The sequence below is a fragment of the Haliotis asinina genome, chromosome 14 (genome assembly GCF_037392515.1).
Source record: "Haliotis asinina isolate JCU_RB_2024 chromosome 14, JCU_Hal_asi_v2, whole genome shotgun sequence".
NCBI classification, from domain to species: Eukaryota; Metazoa; Mollusca; class Gastropoda; order Lepetellida; family Haliotidae; genus Haliotis; species Haliotis asinina.
The window spans coordinates 5,526,420-5,548,362 of NC_090293.1; the positions used below are offsets into that span (position 1 = coordinate 5,526,420).

At 40.1% G+C, this 21,943-nt stretch overlaps 1 protein-coding gene across 1 annotated transcript in view; it reads right to left on the reverse strand.

Moving 5' to 3' along the window:
* Nucleotides 1-9,623, reverse strand: part of LOC137261745 (tetraspanin-4-like) — a 41,167-nt gene extending 31,544 nt beyond the window's left edge. Inside the window, exon 1 of the mRNA XM_067799529.1 lies at nucleotides 9,555-9,623. Within this exon, the coding sequence (XP_067655630.1) occupies nucleotides 9,555-9,598 (44 nt within the window). The 5' untranslated portion in view covers nucleotides 9,599-9,623. The remainder of the gene's footprint in view (nucleotides 1-9,554) is intronic.
* Nucleotides 9,624-21,943: the final 12,320 nt, after the last annotated feature.

Consider the following 21,943-nt stretch of genomic DNA (forward strand, 5'->3'; position numbering starts at 1 on the left):
TTTGGTGTAAAGTTTTGTTAAAAATTCGCTGAAATTCATCATCTATTGAAATCATGATAATATTTCTTCCAAGTTGTAAGTGTATACAGTACCTTTAAACAGTATGGAATATTTTGCAAAATTTAGTTTAGAACAGTTGCCCGAAGTAAGTGGCTACATTTACAGTAGTGATTCCATACTGAACTTTTCATGGGTAGCATACAGAATATCTGGCACACATGGTTTCAAAAGTCAGTGGTACGAGGTATATATCGGATTACCGGCACACACACGCGCTCGCGCGCGGGCACGCATGCACACACACAATATCGTTTTCTGATCGAGCCAATCAATGTACCCGTTTACAAGCGAGGACTTTCATTTGGTACTCCGTGTCAGTAGTGTTTGAGCTATTGCCTAACTCCGGAACTCTTTATTGTAATCAAATACCCGTGCTTCAAACAATTCAAAATTAACATTGATCTGTTCGGTAAGATAAATACGCGCTAAGGAAACATAAACAACTTGGAGCGTACACCAACTCATGGGTCCCGAGCGACCAGTGAGCAACTTATATGAAGAACTTATTTCTCACACCATGACCTGCAGTGTAACAAAGGATGTGTGAAGAATCATGGGAATAGTTGTCTCTAATATCAATGCGAGAAGGGATGAAAATAATAAGAATTACATGAATAGATTGGAAAACTATTTAAAAACAGCAATGTTTTCAAAATGTATACTTTTAATTATATTGCCATGCGTAATTGACTATTGCTATACTGTATTGAGATGGTTCCTGACAATTAAGACAAAGTAAAACTGATGATCGTTACATTTTAAGCATCGATTCACGCGAAATATCGATTTGATAAATGCCCTCAAACCCGAACGGTTAAATCATCAATACAAGAGAATTAACCAGCAAATGCCTGGGATACCTGAAATGTTGTAAATATAAAGTTTTTTATGTAGCAAGCGCAAATATTTCCATTCAACCAAATACAAAACCGCACAGCGACATTCTTCTTGCAGTTCTCGAAATGACAAGGTATTTCATCTGCGTAAGAATAGAAGAAAACAAATTGTCTTTCATCGAACATCTCCATCCGCGGGCAAAATGTAGCGAAAATATCGTTGCGCAACAGAGAGAAAAATGACCAGTATTCAACAACGCATGTTGGAAGACCGGTCATCTATCTCTGTTGCAGAACCCAATTTGCGCTACAAGTGTGCCTGTGCTTCATCATAATGGGGCATTCGTAACCACTCGTGTCATTCCTTCTTGTAGGTCACGGGAAGAGACGAGTAGTTACGAATGCATAACGGGTTTGCAAGGGGTGACAGCGATGACATGTGTCGACCTAGTCAGACAGCCTGACCACCACCCTCCCCCCCCCCCCCCCCCCTCCTCGACTGTCGCCTTTAAATTACGACAAGCATGGGCTACTGAAGACCAATTATTACCCGGATCTTCATGCAGTGGATGATTTCTGGACCTTGAGAGCATACCAATACAAAATCATTGTCAACCAACATCGTCAACACAAGCCATCACATTTTGACACGATCGGAACTTTCCAATCACCCTCCGTATCTCCCTACTGTTGTGTACTGGATTATTTGCCTTCCCAGGACATCTAATCCGTTAACGGATGCCCGCCTACATGGCGAAGGATCAGGTGGTTCAGATGGTCACACTCAGGAACTTGCGTTATTGCCTGTCATCCAATGACGAAGCTTGCCATATACATCACTGGTCTGTCCAGTGCGCAGTCCTCTTTATGACTGTTGCGGTGGTTAAAGCGTTCGCTCGTCACGTCCAAGACTCCGTTTCGATGTCCCACGTGGGTACAATGCGTGAAGCCCATTTCTGGTATCCCGGTCGTGATTTTGCTGGCTTGTTGCTGAAAGCGCCTTAAAACTAAACTCACTAGTTGTCCAAGACTCGATTGTTCTCAAGCCGATATAGCTGGAATATCAAACAGAAATAAACTCAACGAACAGAACAGGTACCCAAGATTCCCATCAAATCATTATTTGGCTGTATTGATTATACAGTCTTTCAGTAATTTGAATATTGATCACATTTTGTTTAAGGTGGACCCATTGATTATTCATCACTTGTTTATTGAGGTTCGTTTCCAAACTGTAGTTTGATGAAGATGATTCACAATGACTACTTTATCCATTGCACCGAAAGTCTCAAACTAAACGTAGCAAAAGAGTGCAGAAGCTTGTGGTGCCCGTCATTCCATTAAATCCTAATTACTAATATTTTTATCATAAATCATTTAACAGTGCCTGCGTAACAATTTGTCCGACAGACAATAATGTACAGATGAGAACAAAAGAACAGGTAAAATTCGATACATCAATATTTATAACAGACTGATAAGAGATCTTAATTTACTATACATGTTCTCAAAGAAACTTGCATTGTCAGTTGGGAGGCATAATGGAGGAAATTTCATTTAAAAAGAGATTTATGTTCGATACTGCCCACATCCATAAAGACATATACCATTTATTTACATGAACGCCGTTACATAAAAACTCAACATTCAGTACTTGGCAAAATCGTTTTACGTAGAAAGAAATGGTCCTTATCGGTGCATAGAAATGTATATCGACTTAGGTAGACAATAAGCTTCTGTTCAATGAATGACCTGGTTGTATGCTGCTCAAAATTTCAATACTGTTTAGGCATAACACATTTCGGCCGTGTGAAAGCGTCGAATTGGTAAGTTGTAAACATTATTCTTTTCTTTTCATATATATTGGACACTGGACATTGGGCATCTCTCCAAACCATAAAGATCAAAGCCAAGAGTGATCGATTATCAGTGTTTTTACATTGTGCCATACATATCAATATTACCCCACTGTGTGGTTCGATATCGATGTTATTTCTCAAGACCACCCCTTGAATAACTGCTAAACATTCTAGAAACTACTTTATATTGGTATACTGGTGTGGGTGCATGTTGATGTAACTGAGGTACATGGATGGCCGCAAACAATTCCGGGAAGGAAAGTGGTGATGTTGTTTACATAATCTTTCATGAATATGGACGGTTCTCTAGGTTAGTAGCAAATGTGTTAGCTCGTCCCACGAAGACCCGAGTTCGATTCCCCGTGTGTACAAGGCGTGAAGCACATTTTTGGTGTCCCCCGCAGTGATATTGCTGAAAGATTGCTAAAATGCGGCGTACAGCTAACCTCATTCACTCTTTCCAGGATATGCGGACATTTATATTTTTCTTGGACTTCACATACTCGGACCTCCAGTAAATTAGCCTTGCATTTAGTCTGAAATGAACGTATTTTACAGAAATTATAATTTATAATGATACAATGTAATGAAAATGGACCCGAGGTTGTCTTCAATTTCTGAAACAGTGGAAATCTGGGCTTGCTATATATTCCATACTTGTTTGATCAATCAAGGATATTTTGTTTGTGGGTCTATATGACAGACTATTGGTGTAATAGCGAGGGGAATTTGTATTTTGTAACTTGCTTGTCGGAAAACCCCACAAGCTATCTCTTCAGTTAGCTTGAAAAACAAATGTCCGAAATTAGTTTATCGTCCATGAGGGTGGTTGTCGGCTACTTGGGTTATGCATGAAATAAAGGTGTAACGTCACGATCGGAACTTATTTCATAAAAACACCTTACAAAACCGTCGAAATATTGGCCCTTCAAGACTGCTTGGAGCTCGTTACATGACGGCGTGTCGCTTTAAGCAGTCACTTTGTTAGTCTTCCATACAGACCTTGAAACAAATATATTCAAGAAAGCCCATGCAAATCTTATTATGTGGCAAGTCTAGATAGCCACAGTTTCAGGAAATGAAGTCCATGGGTCAACTATATGTTATGATTGTGTTTTATTGTGTGTGTAAAATATGTTCATTTCTGACTAGATGTAAGTCTATTCTGCTTGAGTTCCTTTTCATTACATCTTATGATTATTATTCATAAACCGAATTTCTGTAAACTATGTTCATTTCATGTTCATTTCAGTGACACTTACACTTTGCTGAACCCCACTAGCTAACATGGTATAGTGGAGACAAATGAAATATTACCAGGTAGAGGCGGGTACTGCGGAGAATTTTCATATTGCGATGTGAAAGCAAGTATCGCGACATGTATTGCAATATACACTGCAAGAACCAACCAACCAACCAACCAAACAGACAAAAAAAACAGGCATAGGATCTATGTTTTAGTTTCTAAAATATTGTTTATCTATAAAAAAAATATAAAATAATATTCATCTTTGACATCTTATGCCAGCCTTCATTCTCAATACAAATCGCAAAACTATGCTTGCATTTTTACAAACGGTTAAAGGAATATCTGAAGGTGAGTGAGTGAGTTTAGGTTTTACGCAATATTTCAGCAATATCACGGCGGGGGTCACCAGTAATGGGCTTCACACATTGTACCCATGTGGGGAAGCGAACCCGGATCTTCAGTGGGATGAGCGAACGCTTTAACCACCAGGCTACAACACCGCACTTATCTCATGGTAGTTTCCCAAGGCAAGGTTGTCAAGACTGAAATGGCTGTTATGTCCTCCTGCGTCCTTCCAATACAAAGATTTGGAAAATGACGGTACACATGCTCTACAAATCCTAAAATCGACCGAAATATCCAGTCTCCAAGTTGCTTAAGAACCGGATGTCGATTTTTTATCAGCTGAACACATACTTGTTAGTCCTGCGAAAACGTAACTCGTCACAGGTGAATACAAGTCTTGCGTAATTAGTTTACCTCCTTAACTCCTAGAGCATATTGGACGACAGTTATTTTTTGTGCACACCTGGTGTTAGTTTTCGGTGTTACGTTGAACATTCTTTTACCTCAAGCGTCAGGCGGAACCTGTTGCCACGCATGATCAGGCCTGTCCTGTGGAGGTGATGATAGGTTTGGTGGATTAGTTGTAACCTGAGGATTGTCTGTAACATGGTGATTGACTGTAACCTGAGGATTAACTGTAACCTGAGGATTAGCTGTACCCTGGGGTTTAGCTGTAACCTGAGGATTAGCTGTAACCTTTCGAATGGCTGTAACCTCTGGATTGGCTGTAGCGCAAGGAATGGATGAAACCACCTGAGGAATGACTGTAACCATATAACCTGAGAACTTGCTGTAACTGAAGATTTTATTTTAACCAAAGACTACTGTGATCCAAGACTACTGTGATTTAGGCATTTGCTGTAACCCGAGAATTCGTTAGAAGGAATAGACGTGGTCCCATCCCGGGCGTGTTGAAGACCTATGCCTCTGTACCACATTGTATTTACGATGATGTATACACAAGGAAAACATTAAATACCTTTGAGGCGACATAAACACCATAAACTATTACACAGAAAACACATACCGTCATGAAAATATTGCATTCAAATATTTTACCTGGTGCCTTAAGAACGTTCTTAATGAGGCGTACAAAATATGTTACAGTTGAGGGTGGTGTCATGTCATGTCGCCGTTTTTCGCTTCTGAGCGCGGTACATTGAAAATAATAGAAAGGCGCCCAGCCAGACAGCGACATTTATGTGTGAGGAAGGATAAGTACTTAATTGTACAAAGATGTAATCTTGTATATCAAGAACCTCAAGAAAATTGACAGGGCACCAAACACAGTATCATGTCTTCATTACAAGCAAACCAGTCTTACAAGTTTCACAAAATGTGTAATCAATACCGGTATGTTTAAAACGGAACAACACGAGTTTCCGGTGATACCCTGTTTCACATCTTCGTCCTGTTTGTGACACCATGTGGCCATTCTCTTTACGTACTGAATTTGAGAAACACTTTATCTCCGCAGTAAATGAGCGAAATCGTCCATTCAGGCCATGTGCAGTTACCTCCCTTACTGAGTTTATTTACATCGTTGTGACCCCATGCGTTACAGTACGGTAGACTAGTTAGAATTTCCTTGTCTTTACCTAAAAAGAGTTCCAAGTCATTTTATGATTTAGACGTTGCATAAAGGTATTATTGAATCGGCAACATAATGGTCATTAATAAATCAGATATCCTAAACATAAGTGGTCACAAACAGTAGTTAAAATCGAAAATTAGTTACCCATAATCTCTCTGTCATCACATACAACACATGTTACTCTATTGTCTTCCACCACGTCCATGATACATTGTCTATCAATAGTTCGATTGTCTACCATCCCTCTGATTGTCTGCTGTCACGTCTTTCACCCATCTCCATGTCTGACATGAATTGTCTACCATACTGTATTTTGTCTACCTCATCTACTGTCTTCTGTCACCTTGTCATTTGTCTACCATAACGTCTCTTGTCTAACGTCATGTTTATTGTTTATTGTCAGGTCTAACAACATGTTCTGCTTACACAATTGTGTTCTCTACCATCTGTCTACCATCTGGTAGACAATACCACCCTATCTGTCTACCAGCATGCTGTGTCCACCTTCCAGTCAATTGTCTTTTGTCTGCACGCATTCCCTTTACCGACTGCTGTAAAATGTCTGTCCATTGCTAAATGTCTATCAGCTGGTCCATCTATCAACCTATCTGTCGTTCACAAACCTGACCATTGTCTCTTGAGGTGTGATGGGGTAGCCTAGTGGTTAAGCTTCCGCACGTCACGCCATAGATCAAGGTTCGATTCCCCACATGGTTGTCATGTGTGAAGTCAATCACTTGTGTCCTCCTCCGTGATATTTCTAGAGTATTGCTACAAACGGCGTAAAACCAAAGTCACTCACTCCCTCCTTCCGTGAGATACCTGTATTCATGCTGGAATCTTGGTTATAATAAGCACTGACTTGATGAAATCCAAGAATACATTGTACGTCAGATTACAGATCTGTCCTCGACTGAACTCAACAATGTTGTACTGACACAGGTTGCTACGGGCCGGGAGCGGCAGGATATATTATAATTGTATGATTATACAACTGATCTGGATTGTGGAAAGGTCTTGGCTGAACACGGCACTATGTACAGAGCACTAAATACCACATTTAACTCGCACGGGGATTTACATGAACAATAAACGTGCGACCGTTATGAAAAAAAACAAAACTTCGAGTTGTTAAATCGGGAACAACTGAATTAACATCTTTGAAGGGCATTTAGAATTAACACATAAAGAAATTGTGTGTTATTGAACGGACAAAGTTACATGGCATGAGCTGGTGTTTATCGGAGATAGGAATACACTCAGGGATCGATCATGAGTGGAAACGGCTACACTCAATGAACCTCAAGACGTGATGGAACGGTTTTTCATTTCCATTCATAAACAAGACAAAGTTGTAAGGAAAACATCTTTTTTCACAAACCCGGAACAGGCGGAAAGAAAGGGGGCGTAGTTAAGTTTACTACTTAATTGTACTTGAGTGACACCCTAATAGTTATACAAACATGTCGGAAACGTGTGGCCATTTTAAATGATACCCAGAAAAAACAACAGAAAAAACGGAAACAAGCACACACACACAAAAAAAAACACCCCCAAACCAACATACAAACGAAAAACTGCAGTCGTTGGCATAACGACAGGAATTACAATCAAGAAATGTTACTGAAACCTGTATTTTCAAATACAGGTAAACCCGTTTATTCGTACTGAACTGATACAAAATAATGCGCCTATTTATAACAGAAATCGTTAACCATCTTAAGGCCGGACTAGATATAGACTAACGGGGCATTAAGGTTGTATTGGGGTTTATTTTAATGTAGGGTTATACAAAACACAACTATTGGCGATATTTGTAAATATATCAAAAAGGTTAAGTACCACTTAATAAAAATAAACTTCTCTGTTTGAAGTTTTCCTTATTATTCAAAATCCTTTTATGTGTTTATATTCTGTTGACGGACATTTGTTTATCAAAGTGAAATTCACAGTTATCTCGTCACATTTTCACTTGTTCCGAGACAATGTCTATTTGAGCACCCAGTCAGTTTGCTGACTGTTCTCGTGGTTCTGTGTCTCCCATGACAGGGACACAGTTTTGGTGACTATCTAAAGGAGCGGTGTTTTCACGCAAACGTTTCAATACGTATATCGTCAACGTCTTAGACATTTCGCAAAATGACATCCAGGCCACAAAGAGACACTCGTAAAAGATGCAAGAAAGTTCTGGATATATGGACAGCGCTGGACATTTTCTCAGCTGAATATTTGAAAATGTTGTTTTTCTATTTGTTGTTACGCGCCGCACAAAGACATATTGCAGCACCATGATGGCGGTCTCTAAATATTCGAGTCAGGATCTAGGGCTTGACATCATGTAAAACGATCATACGAGTTGGGATACGATGACATGTGTCAACCAATGCCGAAAGCCTGACCACCCGATCTCGTTAGTCGTCTCTTGAGGACAAGCATGGTTGCTGGAAATAACACTAACCCGGGTCTTCCCAGGTACTTGACGTTAAGTACACTGACAATGCCATTAAACCAGGAAGGAAGCCATAAAGACATTATATAAAGGATTGAAAAGAATTGAACCCAAACATTACATTGTGCCAAGAGCTCAGTTTTCTGGCATATTCGTGACTGATAATGATAACTGCCACGTAATATTCATCATAAAATGTTGTGCCCACCTGTAATTGTAGTCCGTTTTTCAGTCTATACTGATTCTCCATAAATGCAGCTAGGCCGTAATACGACAGTGAGTTGACGGTGAGTTGAAATACTTAATAATGTGTTCATATCTAAATACTAAGTTGATTAATTAAGCTTTCAGTGCTCTTGAAGTCAGGTAATCCTAATCAGTAATGAAGTTTCATCTTCAATAATGTTTATAAACGATAGTTAATCAATGAAGCCTGTTAATCCCTATCCCTTATAATCTCTATTACTGATTCAATAAAAACATGTCACTTGTGCCAATCACTCAGTAGTTAAAACACGTTCGGGGGGTTTGTCTATACGTCTTCATTCGGGTTTTTGTCCTTATGGGGGGTTTTGTCCACAGGGGTTTTTGTCCTACAATCGTTGGAGATACCAGTCGGCGAGTGTTGAGAGGGACTGGCTTGCTAACTTTGACCACCACCACTCGACGTGGCCACATCATGCACGGCTCTGCCGGTGCCGTCATCAACACGGTATTCTTAGTAACACTTATAGTTACACATTTACACTGACTCCAGCAGATCCGCGTTATACATACATTGGTATCTTTCTCACGCCCAGTTTTCAAGTCTGCTCGCCCGTAGTGGAACGAACATCCCATTTATAACTTTCAAACTTCTAGAAACAGCGATAACATTAGATATCGTGTATAACACGACCTGCATTTTCGGGTTGCAAAGAGAAACTTTCAACATATTGTAGTGTTAGACTAGTTTTTTGTGCATGTTATCTGTTACGTTGTATCGATAACTGTTGATAATCACCTCGTAATACAAGTACATATACACTCGGAGACGACGGATCACATACGTTCACAAGCAAGTTGACATGAGTCAAACTACACATATCAACAGGTTAGTACACAAACACGTTGTTTCTGGACTAAAACACAAGTACAGGGAACGGGGATGGTGATCACTTACCCATGGCCACTGTATCCGTTCGAGTAACCGTGGTGATCGGCCATGTCTGCTCTCCCTTGTCTTTGTCCGTGGACTACAGCAGTATGGCGACCGGGGGATGCTGAGCTGCCCGCTGGGTGCCACTTAGTGCTATAAATATAGCAGCGAGGGGAGCGTTTGGACGCCGGGGGAGGGGGAGAGGCGGCTGGACGGCGGTTGTGTATATAAACAGATGGGATCGGGTTCCTGAAGTGGGAAAAGAGAAATAGGAAAGTCCTGAACGTTGTTGGGTTTTCTCAAGGCAATGTTTGTGATTATGTAACACAGACGTTCTATGGATGGGTGGAAGGGGATGTCAGGAGGAGGACAGTAACACCAGCTCTCGCTCCATTGTTATCAGTGATATGTCGGTGTAAATAAGTTCTGAAGCTATAACAATCGTATAGGACATGTTAGATACTTGTCTAAGACAAGATACAACGCAAGCATAAGAATTATGTTTGTTATTGTGATGTGACGGGGAGGGGGGGGTGGAGGGGAGGGTCATGAAATGTAGTTTTACTCTTTGTTTGGCGGATTGCCATCTTCCTCCCGCAATATGTTTTAACAAGTGAAATTAGACTTTCATGGTCACTGTTCGATTCGCATTTGGCATCCGGTAAAGCACATTTCTAGTGTCACCGCTTAAAAAAATTGCGCAAAGCAGCGTAAAACCATATCCACTTACTGCCTCACTTATTCACAGAGACTTATTTTTCTTCATAAAGATATTGTTCACATGTTGGCATTAAGCATACCTATTGTATTATCCCTGCACATTCAAACTGGGAAAAATAATTGAGATTAGGTAAGACACTCTTTTTAGCATTAAGTTCCATAAATGTATCTGTGTGAGTATATTTATCGACGTGTTCACATACATGTGTTAATTTGAAATGGCACTATAATTTTAAAGCCACAACTACGTTATTTGATCTAAACGTGTTACAAGGTAACATGGCACAAAACATGGTAACTAAACAAGGCAACATGGCAAACACACACACGCACGCACGCACGCACGCACAAAGAGTCTCACAGTCCCTAACCCACATTATTTTCCCTACTGCCCAAATGCTAAAGGCCAAATGAAGCAAATCTAGATTCAGGTTCTGAAATTTCGATAGGTTTGTTTTTACAGAATAGGTTACATTTATTCAGAGACGAAGCGTTAGTCAAACATTTACCTTCTGGTTTGAGAATTTCTTTCTTCCGCGCTTGAGAAACAACCAGACTGAGTGTATTAAAATAATACACACGTATTATACTTGAACACTCGTATAGAGCGGATACTTTTGTTTACAGTAATATTCAAAATATTTGTGACGGTTTCATTGGCCCAAGTGTATGCAGGTGAGTTCCGAGAAGATACTCACAGTAGACAGACACTTATCCGGCATTGTCAACACGCCAACGCTTCTAATGTTAGACAGTACTTCAGTTGTGTTGGGGGGGTCAGTTGAGGTTGGGAGAAGGTAGCCCGACGTGATGTAGATAGTTGGCGTTCACTGTGTTCGTGAAAGAGAGGATGAGGGGTTTGGTGCAGACAAACCAATAAGTGAGCATCGGATGTAGACCAATACCTAAATTGATGAGAGATGCGAGGTAGTCGGGACGGGGCGTTTGTTCTACGGCGTGACTGAGGATTGACGGCTTAGGAGGAGGGACTGTAGGGTAGTATTTGCAGTTGGTTGGTTTGTTGTTTAACGCCGCACTCAGCAATATTCACACTGTCTGTAAATAATCGAGTCTGGACTAGACAATCCAGTGATCAACAGAATGAACATCGATTGCGCAGTGAGTCAACCAGGTCTGTGACTCACCTTATCTTCAAGGTCATATGGCCATTTCACCACTATTAAATATGTTCATTCTTCTTTAGTTGTGGTGACATTGCCATGTTAGCGGCAAACACTTGTTGTGGGCTGGGGAGGGATGCTCTGTAGGGATATTGTTAGTTTGGCTGGTGGGGGACTGTATGGATGTCGTCAGTTTGAGGCTATTTTTATGGTCTAGGAGAGGGGCTGCAGAGATGTCGTTAGTTTGAGGTTATTGTAGAGATGTCGTTAGTTTGAGGTTATTTTTATGGTCTGGGAGGGGGTTGTAGAGATGTCGTTAGTTTGAGGTTAATTTTATGGTCTGGGAGGAGGTTGTTTGGATGTAGGGGAAGGGGCTGTAGGGTTGTCACTAGGGCTAAGGTGAAGATTGTGGGTTTTAATGGCGTATTTTGTATCGCATGGTTGCTGTTACGAATCGTGTTTGTACCGTAGGAATGTCATTCAAGGAAAGGGTTATCGTTACTAGTGGGATGGGGAACTGCTGAGTGTTCAACATGACACTGCCCACACTTCATTTCAAGAGAGTCTTACAAGCGATGCGCACTAGACTCCAAGTAGATTTCTCACCAGAAAATCCCCCCACTCCCCCAAAAACATTTTAAGCACATTTTCTAAGTATATACGTATACAAACTTGCTGACCCCTCTTTTATATGTAAACACCGCTTACCATCAAATATGTCGGATTTATTCATTATGAGTTCGAGTCCCAGATTCATGCTCATCACTCATCACTTCAGATTTTCAAAAACATTAAAATTACAGATCCTGGCATTGCCAAAACCGTTAACCCAGATATTGTATTGTGTGTGCGTCACACGCATTTGTGTCCCCAACGGTACAGGTAGAGCAAGTCACGTTGTAAAGATTACACATGATGTCTGGCGTATGCAACCAATAATCTCCCCACAGATCGAGGCTTTAAACAAACCCGCCAATACCCCGTCCCTACTACATGAACTACGGCCTTGATCTTTACGAAGGCAGTGCGACCCCAGGCAACACAATACCCCTTCTACCAATGACATAAACGACAGAAAACGGTCGTTTACATTATCGCTTGGTTTTACGCGTTATGGCCGCAATCAGTCACATATGATGCCAAAAAGGTCGAAGTTGAGATATCAGAAACTGTCTTCGCGATTAAGATATAATCAAGATACTTTTGCATTAAAGCGTGGGATACATGTTTCTGATGACATTATCTTTATTTAATCAGGTGAGTTATTACAATTTTCCAGTATTCTCCTTTAAGTCACGTGATCACACTGATGTGGTCCCGTGATCTTTCATAAAAGTGCGAGCACATAAATTGTTTAACACAGACAGCAAACCATTGCTGCTTTTAACACTGATTATTATCTGTCAATACGAATGGAATACAGTAATTGCGCATTATTTGATGTTATGCCATATTGTAATGTAACCGAAACAAACGCTTTAGAATGGAAATGTAACCGTTCGAAATGGAAACAAAACTCCCGTATCAGCCACAGCAGCGCCCGAGAACGGGCGCCGAGAGGACAAAATGGCAGTCATATCATCCCAAAACGGCATAAATAATGTCAAAGATGGCGGCGAGAGAAGATGAACAGGCTTTGGCCAGTAGTGTTTTCGTCACCACGAGTCTAATCTTGAAAATCTGATATCGGGATGTACCGCATCAACCCCTTGTTGTACAATTTGTAGTAAGCTTCAAACCTGTGTTGATGCTTCTCAATGTCAGGCTTGCCTTTCTGCAGTGTGGTCCCTCGCTCGACCGAATAGGGTTTGCTCTCAGCATAACGTGCTTCCCGTCAGTTTTGTAAATAAAGTATTCATAGTGTCACATTCAACGCTAATATATATTAGTGATTAGAAAAGGTCCCCAAACTGAGTTCATTTTCCCCGAATTGCATATCTAGGTCGTCATATTTACTTTGACTTCCCAAATTGCCTTTTTCAATTTCTCAAACTTGTGTCCTCGGATTACTGACGGAGACGTGTCAATCCTTTCGTCATAAACTTCCTAGTCTGTGTATTGGCAACAAATTTGTATTGTATACGAACTGCGATATATTGGGACCTTAAGTATTTGACAGTGACACTAATTGTGCATTCCAATCTTGTTTTCTGCATTATAAATCCCCGGGCATATATGTCATTGTACTGATAACACCAATCTCAAACTTAGGATGCATAGTGATGGACACTGTTTGCCCTTATATACATTACTGTAAATAAAACTATGTGTAGACTGTAATTGAAACCATAAACATTATCACAAAAGCTTCACATATGTTCTTTACCCAATACACCGGTTCCTAGAAACAAACAAATATTGCAATACGTATGGTTGCAAAAGCGTATTGCGATGTACCGGTATTCCGGTCCTACCTGTGCAACCCTGCTAGTTTGTATGTTTGTATGCCAACCCTCCACACCATTTGTATGGTTATGTTCTCAAACGAAGATTTCCAGTTTCATCTTACTTTACGAGTTTAATGAAAATGGTATTTCACGGAAGCGAGTTTAGTATTCTGTTTATTACTCGCCAACATAAATTGACAGAAACTGCGGCGAAATTGCCTTCAGTGTGAGGACTCTCAGCGTTCAAATCAAGCAAGGTCTACTGGTACAATTGCGACATCAACATTAGCATTGTGACGTCACAACTTTGAACCATTTTGACGTCATACGTCAAGCGGTATTACACTAGTGTAATATTGAAGTGAAAATATTACACTGCATTATCTTCAACGGACGAGTAATAATTACTTTTATGAAGTCATTAAATGCATATATTTCTTTAAGATATCTCTGATACCGAACGTTCCGAAAATTCCAACGTCTGAGTGTATGCAATGTAAAAATACGTATACAAATCGGGCAACACCAGAGGATGATACACTAACTTGCTTATAATTTCTAAAGAAAATTGTGTATCAGGAAGATGTTATCATTCTTGACTATTGTCATTTCCATGTACATCAAACAATTCCATATATGTATTTTTTACATCATTTAACAAAAAAATAAAAAATAAAAAATAAAACTTAAATTGAGGTCCAAACATCCATCCATCTTTGTTCTTGTCTTGAAACCTGAAACAGAAATCTCTGCCCTAGTCAGTGCATTGGTTTTGCACTCGTTCACTTTACAGTCCAAGTCAAAATGACCAATTAAACATGCAATTCACAGAGAGTGATCAACGTTTTAAATCACCAAAATATATTAACGTTGAATGTGACGCTATGAATACTTTATTTACCATACTGAAGAGAAACATCAGCAGTCACATTGTTGACAACTAATCACAAGCCTGACACTGAGAAGCATAAACATAGGTTTGAAACTTAATGAGTGAGTGAGTTAATATTTAACGTATTGTGACGAGAACTATTAATGATAAAAATACAATTGAGTTAATAGCGCATGTATTGTAAATCAATGTATCTATAGAGGACAGTAAAACATAAAAATGAGTTATAGGTTGCCAACAACTGAATGTAGATCACCATACTAAGGTCCATGGGGACTTACAGTACATTTGCTTCCTGCATGGACCCTAGCTGGATTTACATCACCCCTTCACCTGTTAGCAACTTAGACAAATCTAGCCATAAACTAAAAGAACACTTATTCTACGATTAAAAACCTGAAAACTTAAATTTACTTCAAATGTTTTGGGACTTAAGTACCCTCTCAAGAGGACAATTATTTTACAGTATTTCAAGCCCCTTTGAGGGTACAACCACGAACGATTTGAGTTACTAATTTAATCTTCCAATTATAAAATATTTATCTGTTTACAGTTCAGTTAACAAATCTAATTCCTTTAAAAATGCAATGATTAAATGAGAACTAATATTGTTAAAAAGATCCTTCATATTTGTGAATTAAAATGCTGATCCCTTGTGATGGAATACTCAACACAGTCAAGCAAGATGCAAAATGACCTCCTCAAATGTGGACTGACAATCCAAGTGGGCATAGCCAATATACGGTTTTATTGCATGTAATTTGCTTACACCCACTTGTGTGTCCCACTTCTTTTGCACAGATCACTGATATACGATCTAATTGTAGCTTTATAATCAGAGTATGGAATAAGGAGTGGTGTCACAGATTTGTTGAGTGCTGCCTTGGCCGCAAGATCAGCCATTGTGTTACCAGAAATGTCTACGTGGCTGGGTAACCCTACAAACGACGATGTCGTATTGGCCAGTGGCAAGATCATTATACAATTCAATTATTTCTATTAAAAGTGGATGTTTACATGACAGGTTTTTAATTGCCTGGAGGCAAGAAAGAGAGTAGGAATAGATAATGTACTGTTTATATCTAGGATGTCTTTCAATATATCTAAGAGCCGTTAATATAGCGTTTGCTTCCGCTGTGAAAATAGAACTGTTATCCCTTAATCTGAAATATATTGTTCTGGATCCAATGACATTGGCACAAGCAACTACACCACCATCCTTGGACCCACCTGTAAATAAAGATTTGAAGATATTATGTTACTTTTTAATTGATTATATTCTTGTTTATACTGTAATTCATTTGTTTCTGATTTTTAAACCTCGTCAGTGTTAGGTCAACTTCGGGTCTAACTAACTGCCAAGGAGGAGATGAAACTAGACGGGAAGGAGATATATTGGCTAGCTCAATGCCGCCAGCAGAAAGAAAAGGTTTCACTCTATATCCCAGAGGCGGAACAAGAGAAGACTTTTTATTGTATCGATCCTCATAAAGAGGAATAAAACACAGTTAAATGCAGGATTGGCCTCATTAGAATATAGTTTTGTTATATACTGTTAGGAGAGTTTTATAGGTCGTTGAGTAAGAGATGGCTCATCGGCCTCGACGTAAAGTCTGTCAATAGGGGAAGTTGTAAATGACCCAAGGCATAGTCTTAGACATTGATGGTGCATAGAATCAAGCATTTTGAGGGTGCTTTTACAGGCTCCACCATAAACGATGGAGTCGTAATCAAGTTTCGAACGGATGAGAGATCTGTATAAGTGGCATAGGGTAGTTTGGTCTCCTGCCCACTTTGAATTGGAAACAACAGATCAAGTGCCTTCAGGCATTTCGTCTTAAGGGATTTAATGTGTGGTAGAAAAGTTAGATGTGAGTCGAACATAAGACCCAAGAACCTGGCCTCCTTTACTAATTTGATGGGGGTGCCATTTAAACATAGTTCTGGATCTTTATGCTGTTTATACTTTCTGCAGAAATGCAAGCAGTTTGTCTTTGTTATAGAAAATTTAAACCGGGAATATATTTTGGAAACGTAATTTTTCCAAGTATGACGTTTAATGTGCTTAAACGTTCGTCGAGCTTTAGCGTAACTGATTTTTACATTATATAAGTTATGTACAGTGGGATGAAGGCGAAACTATTTCTCTGCCTTCTTCCTCTTTTTTCCTAGCCTGTTTGCATTCATCATTAAACCATGGTTTACGGATTTGAGGGTTTACAGAAGACTTAGGAATAGTTTCATCAGCTATATGTTTTAGTTTGTCCGAGAACATTTTAACTGGATCAGGTACATCCCTGAAAAGGTATGGTTTAAGTTCCTTAAGGCAGGTGACCTGAGATAAGGGCCAACTGGCCATTGAAAAACTCCATCTTGTTACAGGCGGATCATCGGAAGGGTTAATTGCTGTAAGTGCTGTCGGAAAATGGTCACTACCACAAAGATCATTATGGACTGACCATTCAAATTCATTATAAACGTTTGAATCAGTGAGTGACAGGTCTAAGGAAGAATATGTTCCCGTTGCACGATGTAAATATGTGTCAGAGCCATCACTGAATATACATAAATTATTATTATTATTCTCTTTACTGTTGGTATCAGGACTTCCCCATAATGGGTTGTGGATCATTTAGATCACCCATGATGATACAGGGTTTTGATAATTGGTCAAATAAATCTTGAAGGTCAGTCTGGTGAAGAATGGAGGATGGCGAGATATACAAGGAACAAAGAGTAAGGGTTATATGTAACGTAAGACGAACAGCAACAGCCTGAAGATTAAGAATTTTAAGAGGAACAGGGTCATGGGTTATGCCCTGTCTCACCAATATGGAAGATCCACCAGTGGCTTTGTCACCTGGAGGTGAAAAAGAATGATAAGAATGGTATTTACGCAAGTCGAACTTATCACTTTGTTTCAAATAGGTTTATTGAAAACAAAATGCAGATGGTTTGAAGTCCTGTGCTAGTAATTGTACTTCATTAAAATTAGTCCTAAGTCCTCTGCAGTTCCATTGGATTAAGAAGTTATTGTTCATATCATAGCAGGTGGTAGTACTGGGGACCGACTTTTTCTCTTACGAGGCGAACTGCTTCTATTTCGCGCACGGGGATGAGGGGAGACGTCTATGTCTTTCAAGGGTTGAAATTTATTATAGATTTGTACAGGATCACGTGATCCCTTTTGTACTCTATCAGATTTTTGTCTGTTATCTACTTTATGGCAAGGATGTTTCACTGCAGGAGATACTGTTTGTGAGTCAATCTGACAAGCTGATGTTGCATGATTCTTATCAACAGCAGAATCTGATGTATTTAAAGTGTGTTTGTCAGCTTTAACCCCGGTGATATCTGTCTGACATGAAACAGACAGAACAGATTTTGCATGGGGGGCGAGCAACAACAGCAGAGTATGTTATACTTGATGACTGAGGCGAGATTGCATTTACTAAACGTTTTGCCTCATGATAGGTGAAATTCTTTTGAGTTTTGATTTTGATAATTTCATATTCACGTTTCCAAATTTTACATGACTTTGAAGAAGACATATGGTCTCCAAGACAATTGACACATTTTGGAGAAGACAAACAGTCAGAACAGTCAGAAGTGTTTCGGTTGTGAAAAAGAAATCAAATAAGTGTTTGAATTTGAAGTTTCTCCATTTGACTTAAAAGTGAATCGTTTGACATGAGTGACTCCTTGATTTTGTAGTTCAGTGGCGATTTCTGTTTCACTCATGTGGGCAAGCCACCGGCCTCTCTCTCTCAAGCTGCCTTTGCTGCTGTTTAGAGACTTGTGTGGAGAAACAGAAACTGCAGTATTTGCAAGCTGTTTTGTAGCTATGAGGGTAGCTGATTGTTTTGCTGTTTTACACTCTATGAGGAGAAACCCAGATCTAATTTTTTGTAACAGCTTGAACATCACCAATACGTCCATAAATTGCTCTTGATATGGCAAATGGATTGAGTTTTAGAGGTTCACAGTCAGTAAAAGATACAACCAAAAATCTAGCCCATGTATCCGGTAATCTGTTTGTAGCACTGTCCTCATCAGAGGACAAACACTCATCTAGTGCTCGTTTATGTTTTGTGGGTTGAGCCATGGTTACTAATAGAAAGTTCATCATCCCCGCTCCCCACCCTCCACCGAGTATCAGAAGGACAATGCTATATACCAGTGGCTCTCCGACTGGAAGCACCAAGGATACTGAAATGGTATACTCCAGCAGAAGATTAATTGACAATTAATCAATCCATCAGATTGGCCCATGAGTCCACCGCCTTCTGGGCATAAGGCTCTAGGCAAAGTTTATAACATCAGTTTTCAAATCTAAAAGTGTTACGTGAATGAAAAAGCCAAGACCAAAATTGAAACAATACAAAATCAAATCTGTGCAACCACATGAATAATCCACGCACAGGGCTTGGCGTGACCAGCCGATTGTTTGAACCGGGCCCATTCAACCACCCGCCTAGGCGAAGTCAGGGCCAACGTGGCGTATTGAGCAACAGGAACACGGTTACAGGCCCCTATTGCCCTCAACCACCAGGATCCCCTTCACCGCCGACACAGGGCCGCAACCCACGGCAAACGGGTTGATGGACCAAATACCCGCCCCGGCTGCACATGAGGCCCAATGATCTCATCCATGTATCGCAGACCTCTCAGATCGTCATTGACAATGACGAGTTCAGTGACCACCCCCCATACCATAACGCTACTGACACCGAACTGTCCACATTGAAAACAACGCACGCGTCAGCAGATCGTTTATTTTCCGTATGTACACCCTTGTCCTGCCATCTGAGCTGTCCAGATGAAATCTCGACTCGTCAGTGAACAAAACGCCATCCCAATCTTGACTGCCATACCGTAGATACTGTCTGTTACCAGACTAGACGTGCCTGTCGGTGGCGTTGGAGCAAAATTTGGAGTATTGCAGGCTGTCGAGACAGGGTGTTGTGCTCCCTCTGTCCTGAAACTGATTGGAGGTAATCCAGGAACGGTCCGAATGTGGTGTTGCTGACGTGACGTCAAGCATGGACGGCCGGTCTGAGTCAAATCTCTCGTTCAGTCGTGGGCCAAGTTCGATTTTGTCCACTCATATGATACACAGCACATGCTTAGTGGCAGCTGAACAAAGCTAATAATGCTTAAGATCATTCATATTTTATGTTATAAGAAGAGAAAGTAACAACGAGCTCTGTAAATACTTTGTTTGAATGTGTGAGTTTAGATTTACGCCGCTTTTAGGAGTATTCTAGTCCCCCACGACGGTTGACACCAGCAATGGGCTTCACATAGTGTACCCACCTGAGGATTCGAACCGGGACTGTGGCTTGACGAACTCTTTAGCCACAAAGGCTACCCCTCCGCCCCTTTAAATGTTATGGTCGCAAGTATAAGAATCTCTTTCATGGGCTATAAGAGATGGCATAGCTTTAAGATCAAGTGGATTATTGCAGAATTGCTGTTCTTCCTGACTTGCATGTACTGGTAAAACCCCTGATATATTGACCCTATCGGTGTTGCCTAGTTGGACTCTGTTAGAAGAATCATTATCCGTATTGTGCTGCATTGTCTACTAACGAAAATCCATCTCCAAACAAAGCCGACAATGGACCTCATGTAGTGCTTACAGGGGAATTTAATCTCAAGTTCTTCAAGTATTACAGCTAATGCTCGCTGCTTATGTTATCACTCTGACATCGAGGCACATATTGGATATAAATATTGTCAACACATACAGAACTGTCGGATCGGAAATGTTACTGCTTGCTTCTGAAACACAAAGTGGTACACGATCACAAAGATTGTCAGGTACAAGGTTATTGGTCATATTAATAAAACACATGGAGTGGATTTGTAGCTTACTGTATTATTCACAACACGAATTTTCTGGGCTAACTTTACATTTACCACATGGAGGAGCACGAAGTAGCTCAGAAACTGAGTCGTGTCGTAAATAGCAAAGAGGTTGTAAATCCATTCAACTGATGAAGGGGCAAGAAGAAGCATATTGTAAAGATAATTTTATACGTCACTGAGTGAGAGATGGCTCATCTGCCTCGATATAGAGACTGTCAACGGGAGAATTTCAAAAAGATCCAAGACATAGTCTTAGACCTTGACGATGGATAGAATCTAACATTTTCAGGCTGCTTTTACAGGCTCCGCCATATACAATGGAACCGTAGTCACGTTTGGAGCGAATGTGTGATCTGTATAAGTGAAGTAGGGTGGTGTGATCGCCTCCCCATTTAACAAGTCGAGTGCCTTCAAACATTTAACCATAAGGGATTTAATATGCGGGACTTTATAAGAACGTCAAGTGGGAGTCAAATATAAGACCCAGAAACTTGGCCTCATTTACAACTTTACTAGGTGTGCCGTTTACATACAGTTCAGGGTCCTTATGTGGTTTGTATTTACGGCAGAAATGTATACACTTAGTTTTAGACTTAGAAAATTTAAAGCCGTTTTCCACACACCATTTATTTATCTTGTTTAGACACAACTGCATTTGCCGTTCAATAGTATGCATATTTTTACCCCGACATGGAATGTTAAAATCATCCACAAAAAGTGTTCCATCAATTGAATCGTTTAAAACCTTTGATAAACTGTTTATCTTGATGCTAAAAAGTGTAACAGACAAAATACTGCCTTGTGGTACACCCTGATTCTGACTGTAATCATCAAACAGGGTAGAACCCACGCGGACTCGAAATTGTCTATCATTTAAAAAGTTGGCTGTGAATTGCGACAATCAGCCTCGCAATCCAAAGTCATGTGAATCTTTTAAAATCCCATGTTTCCAAGTGGTGTCATATGCTTTTACCAGATCGAAAAAGATCGACACTGCATGTTGTTTATTAATTACGGCATTCTTAACAAAAGATTCTGAACGCACTAAATGATCGATGGCACTTCTGTTTTTGCGGAAACTACATTGTATATCTGTTATTAGGTTATTTGTTTCCAAGTACCAGACAAGTTGACTATTGATCATGCGTTCCATGGTCCTGCAAACACAGCTAGTCCGTAAAACTGGGCTAAAATTGGAAGGATCAGTCGGATCACGTCCAGGTATAGGAAGGGGAACAACGATAGCATCACGCCACGACGAAGGAAATTGTCCAGATGTCCAAATATTATCAAAAATATGTAACAGCGTCTCTAAGCATGTATCTGGCAAGTGTTTCAGGAGTTGATAATGTATGTTATCAGCTCCTGAAGCAGTATCACGAGCCTGATCAAGTGCAGTATGAAGCTCATGTAACGAAAAAG